This window comes from Saccostrea cucullata, unplaced genomic scaffold (genome assembly GCF_032062105.1).
Source record: "Saccostrea cucullata isolate Sc308-1 unplaced genomic scaffold, CSIRO_AGI_Scuc_v1 ctg2351, whole genome shotgun sequence".
Classification (NCBI taxonomy): domain Eukaryota; kingdom Metazoa; phylum Mollusca; class Bivalvia; order Ostreida; family Ostreidae; genus Saccostrea; species Saccostrea cuccullata.
Window position 1 is genome coordinate 301,618 of NW_026928083.1, and position 5,832 is coordinate 307,449.

At 32.8% G+C, this 5,832-nt stretch overlaps 1 protein-coding gene across 1 annotated transcript; it reads left to right on the top strand.

The window, feature by feature from the left end:
* The first annotated feature begins 4,032 nt into the window (after positions 1-4,032).
* Positions 4,033-5,421, top strand: LOC134276330 (uncharacterized). Its single transcript, XM_062758590.1, has one exon. It carries the CDS (start codon positions 4,033-4,035, stop codon positions 5,419-5,421), a length of 1,389 nt encoding a protein of 462 aa, XP_062614574.1.
* Positions 5,422-5,832: the final 411 nt, after the last annotated feature.

The following is a 5,832-nucleotide window of genomic DNA, read 5'->3' on the forward strand; positions in this document are numbered from 1 at the left end:
TTCTCACACTATGGCAATTTTTTTAAATTCACTAAATATTACAAACAACACAACTCATTGAGTATTGAAATACCCGGTATTATTACCGAACAGCTTTGCTTCATATAAAGAAACGATTAGAGTGAGGGCCATAAACATAATAATCATTACAGTCCGAATTTCCTCTGTCACATTATATTTCCCCCCACTATTAATGGAATATCAAAAAAAATCTGAATGATAAGAAATCTAAATTATTTATAGCCTCAGGTTACACTTGTTGTCCTCATTCTCATGGTAATTATATTATATTGGGCTGTTGATCAAATTATTGAATACATTGCCTGGAATAGTGCTTGTTCATATTTTTGAATTTCTTTATTTCATAGCATTCAATTATTTGAAATAATTTATGAGATTATACACATTATATATTTTTGACGGAAATAAAAAAAAATCGCCCAATTTTCCTCTGCATTACCATACAATGATTTTTGTAGCTGTTTATTTACATCCAATAAAAAATATTTATTTTCCATATTTAAAATATTGAGTTAAAACTTGATTATTTTATTCATTTACGTATGTAGAACAATTTGTGATTTAACATATTATAATGTCTGTTTTCTGAAACCTGAGTAAACTTCATCCTTAATGTTTAGTTTGCATATATAAAAGTATAATTATTATGTATGAGAAAAGCTAGCATCTGCCAATGTATAATGTAAATACGATAGACTGATTTAAAACCGAGATTAGCCAATGAATGAAATATCCTAAAATGAATATGGCGAATCATTTTACGAAAAAGTTGTCTTAGGTGGGAACTCTCTAGCATTCTACCATGCGTAGCCTGACGTTTGCCCATGGCATCCGGTTTTCCTTGCATATATATTTTCTGTGTGGACCTCCACGCAAAAATGACTATCTTTAAGAAATACAAGAGCAAATTCAAATTAACATGTAAGTTGAACAAGGTATCAAAAGATATATCCTGATAAGCTTAAGATAAAAGGTCCCACAGACTTTGACACATCAGTTTCATATATGAATATTTTACTTTAAAAAGACGATTAATAATCTTACAACCAAGCTCTATGATAAACGTGGTGACTTTTACTTTTCCATCTTCAACTTCCCTTTCTTATGCAACGATATTTTTATTACCTGCAGGCAGAGCTTATATCAGCTGATTCTATTTCTAAAACGAGGTAAATTATTTAAGTTGATGAAACAAGAATTTCAGCAGCCCCAGCTCTTTTAAAGTCATCATTTCTTAAGTTCTATTGTCAATACAGAGACCTTGTCAGCAAATACAATTTATCATTAAGTCAAATGCTGACTGACGTTTTTCATACTTCTTGTTAGTCCATTAATTATATACAGAATTGACGATGGATTTTACCGCTATTTCCTGATCATAATAACGAATGGATAACAATGATATGACCGGTCGGCAGTGAATGCCCATTCCTCCATGGCACCTGATTCCTTTCCGATGTTTTGGAGTTCTATGTTTGCTCTGCTAGATTTTTGTATTGTTTAATGGACTTTTGATCTTGGATACTGTTCATTATCTCAATATGTTTCATAAAAAAAAATCTCCATTCCAGCAGATTCCATAAATTTAATTGGATTCCAAAACCTACGAAGAAGAATCCTTCCAAACAAAGATACACCGCAGGTTTCAGTAAATGTTCAACCGAGCCATTTTCTTTACTCCTCACTAAGATATTGATAGTAGTGAAGGAAAACCTTCAAGACTACTGTGCAATTCATTGGAGAAATGGTTTGAATCAGTTGATATACTGAAAAATTCCAAAGAACTTTTGGACAAATTGAAATCACATGAATTTACCAAACTTAACAGCTTAAAAACTTACGACTTTTAAACTTTATACATGTACACAACTATTCCCCATATTATATTAAAGGCCATGCTTTTTGATTTCATTGACAGCTGCTTTTTCCATAAAAGCTGAACTCGTAGATTTATTAACCTTTCTTTGGTCATTTGCAAATTATTTTTGTTAAAACACAGTCTGATTACAACTACAAGTACATTGTACTCTGAACTTTACATCAAATAGATTGCTTGAGCTTCTGATTGACAATATCTATGTGGTTTTTGGAGACCAGGTCTTCCGATAATCTATTGGAATCCTCATTTGTACCGCTGCATTATTAGCAGACCTATTTTTGTATTCATATGAAGCAGAATTTATAGAAAATCTTATGCATGATAAGAAGAAAACACTTCCTGTGGACTTCAATTCGACATTTAGATATATCGACGACGTACTGTCAATTGATAATGGTAATTTCTATTCCTATGTCGATACAATATATCCTGGTAAGGTAAAAGATACTACGAAGTCTGAGACATATGTTTCATACTTAGATATTTTACTTAAAAAGACGTTTATGGTTATCCAACAACCAAACTCTATGATACACGTGATGACATTATTGAACATTTCTATCGTCAACTTCCCTTACTTATGCATATATGCACCTTCATCACCTACATACGGAGTTTTATATACAAAGTATCTCAATTGATTCGATACGCAAGAGCATTCTCTACGTATAAACAATTTCTAAAATAAGGTAAATTATTGACAAACAAGTTGATGAAACAAGAGAATCAGCAGTCTCATTTAAAATCATCATTTCGTAAGTTCTATTGACACAATATTGATACAATGACATTGACAGCAAATACAATTCATCATTGAGTCAAATGCTGACTGACGTCTTTATAGTAATAAATAGTCCATTATTTATACACCGAATTGACGACGGATTTTCCATTATTTCCTGATCACAGCATGCAACACACGGCGGATGTGACCGGTTGACAGGGGATGCTCACTCCTCCATGACACCTGAGCCCACCGCTGATGTTTTAGAGGTCCGTGTTTGCTCTGCTATTATGTTTTATTGCTTTATGGACTTTGATATTGAATATTGTTTGTTATCCCCATATTCTTCATTACAATACTATTGATACTTCTCATTGTGCATTTATTTAATTGAAGTTACGCCATGCATGACTCGTTGAGGTGACGACACGATCAAATTTCACTAGTATTGTTAGAAAACTTCGTAGACCTCTATTTTTGAAAATATACCGTGTACTTTGAACAAATGTTAATCGATAAAATCGTTATCATTTTTATCAATAAATATGTTACAAAATCTGGTATCTTATAAATCTTTATAATCTTATAAAAAGTCATGCATTTGCTTTGCGGTTATATGATTTTTAAGCATTTCCATCTTTACAAATTCAAAAGTATGAATAACCAATACCTTTTGTTATTAAATCAACTTTTTCGATGCATAGGTTTTCTGTAAGATTCTTAATCTCCATCAATCCTAAAATGTTTATCGGGGTAATCGATTCCAGGATTTACTAGACTGTATATTGTTCTTACCCCCCCCCCCCATTATATCAGTAGGTTAATATTATAGCAAAAAAATCAAATGTCTTACAATCAAATGTTTATTATTTTCGTTTTACATTAATTGTATTAAAAAGTGTTGTTTGATTCTCAATATATTAGTGCCACATCGTCAGAAATACTCTTTATGTGAATTTTAGCAACTTAAGAGTCTGTGTCATAATGACAGAATGAGAGGAAACACCAGGTGCTAGTTTTTTCTCGTTTTCTAATCAGCTTTTTACCTTTTCTAGAAAAAAAAATCCCACACCATCAAACTGGTATGCGTTTTTCAATTATCTAAGATGCACAAACACACATAAAGCTACTGAGAAGGACCAAAATTTCAAGGGTTATTTAGTGATAGTTTAACTGTAGTTTTCCTTTTATTTTATGGATGAATTTAACAAAAATTTAATAAAATTTATATTTATACTTCAGATTCATACAGTTGTACCTTCCACTCATGGATGCGCTAAGATTCAGCACACAATGTAAAGTCCGAAATTGTTCTCAATGTCAAGGGGACACGGAATTCTACTGTAACACGTGTAAACAAAATCTCTGTTTACAGTGTAAAGAGAGGCATGTTATTGATTTAGATACTATGTATGATGATGTTGTAATTTACCGAGAGAGATATGATTATATTCCACAACAAGAAGACATCAAAACAACTTATATAACTAATCCTCAACAATACAGGAAAAAAATTGACTATATCAGAAGCGTGGATCTCTACCGCAACTGGTCTCTTCTGGCAGGGATAAAAACTGATTTAAAAATGTTTCCAGCAAAACTACGCAATCATCTATCAGAAATGGCAACAAAAGCTCACAGACTAAAGGACCAGATTGACACTGTGGCATGTGATGTTAAAATAAGATACAAACAAATTCTTATTCAGAGATTACAACAACTTGTCAGAAAAATGAATGAACGCATTGCTTTTCTCGAGAATTATGAAAACATTTCCCATATCTTAACATCTAAGCCTGTCAAATTCATATTATTTAATAAGAAAACCCCAGTGCCAAATGGAAAAGCCATTCCTAATCTTTCACTACACACTTTTTTATCATTGAATAAGAAAACGAACATGGGAGATGTAATTAAGTTACTGAGTGATTTTCAAATCATAGAGATAGGAAAAAGACATGTCAAAAGTGAAAATCTGTTGGAACTGATGTCTTCACCCATGATACACAGGTATGTCGAAGTGCCAAACGTTATTCGTGTAAATCACGTTTCCTGTGTGACTCCAGATCGTGTCTGGATAAGTGATATAAACAGTCTTATTTTTATGAACAGAGCAGGTGACATACTAGATTTTCTCACAGATATTAATAATTATGGAGCACACACAGTGGACATTAGAGGTGATCTTATCTATATAGACTGGGAATATAACATTAACAAGATATCAGTGGATAACGGAAAAAAAATTTCATTGATGAAGAAAAAAGAACCTTGGAGATCAAATTGTATTTACTGCAACCCCTCCGATGGCAATTTACTGGTTGGGATGTATAATACTGACACATTTACAAGCAAGGTAAACCGTTACAACGATGAAGTACAAGAGATGCAAACAATACTTTATAACTCTGGTCAGAAACTCTATGGATTACCTATCTATATCACAGAAAACTGCAATGGTGACGTTATTGTATCTGACTATTTTCAAGGGGTGGTGGTCACAAAGCGTGATGGAGGTCATCGCTTTTCCTATACAGGACGCCCATCAGAGTCAGGGTTAAGACTATTCCGAATCTGTACAGATGCGGTCTCACATATCCTGGTATGTGATGGTCAAACAGTTCAGGTGATCGACAAGGACGGTCGTTTCCTGACATTTCTACCGTCAAAACAACAGGAGATCAATTTGCAAAGGAGCCTGAGTTATGATGACAAAACTCATCTTCTCTGGATTGGAACACGGTGGAAAAATACAGTATATCTATACAGATACATAAAAAGACAGGAACTGTCCTAAAGATTTATTGTGAATAATTTTTATGCGCCGGGATCGATATATCCAAGACGTATATTAATTTTGTCCTGTCTGTTTGTCTGTATATCTGTTTGTCTGTCTGTCTGTTGTTAACTTTAACCTTCGCCATAATTTTTGAACCACAAGAGATAGAGACTTCATATTCGGTATGCGTACTTGACTAATAAACTTCTTTCAAATGACACCAAGATCAATGACCTTTTGACCTTTATTGTGAACTATATGCTAAAAATAACTTTTTTGAACTTTTTTGCCGCCGGGTGCATAGTGTTTCACAAACACATCTTGTTTTAATAAGTAATCAAAACAAACAAACAAGACTATCTTAATTTCATAAAAAAAATATTGATTAAATCACATGTACATTGATGGATGCAGATAATATCTGATTTT

What these genes read in the sequence shown, in the direction of transcription:
- LOC134276330 (XM_062758590.1), top strand. Translation starts at nt 4,033, where the DNA reads ATGTATGATGATGTTGTAATTTACCGAGAGAGATATGATTATATTCCA.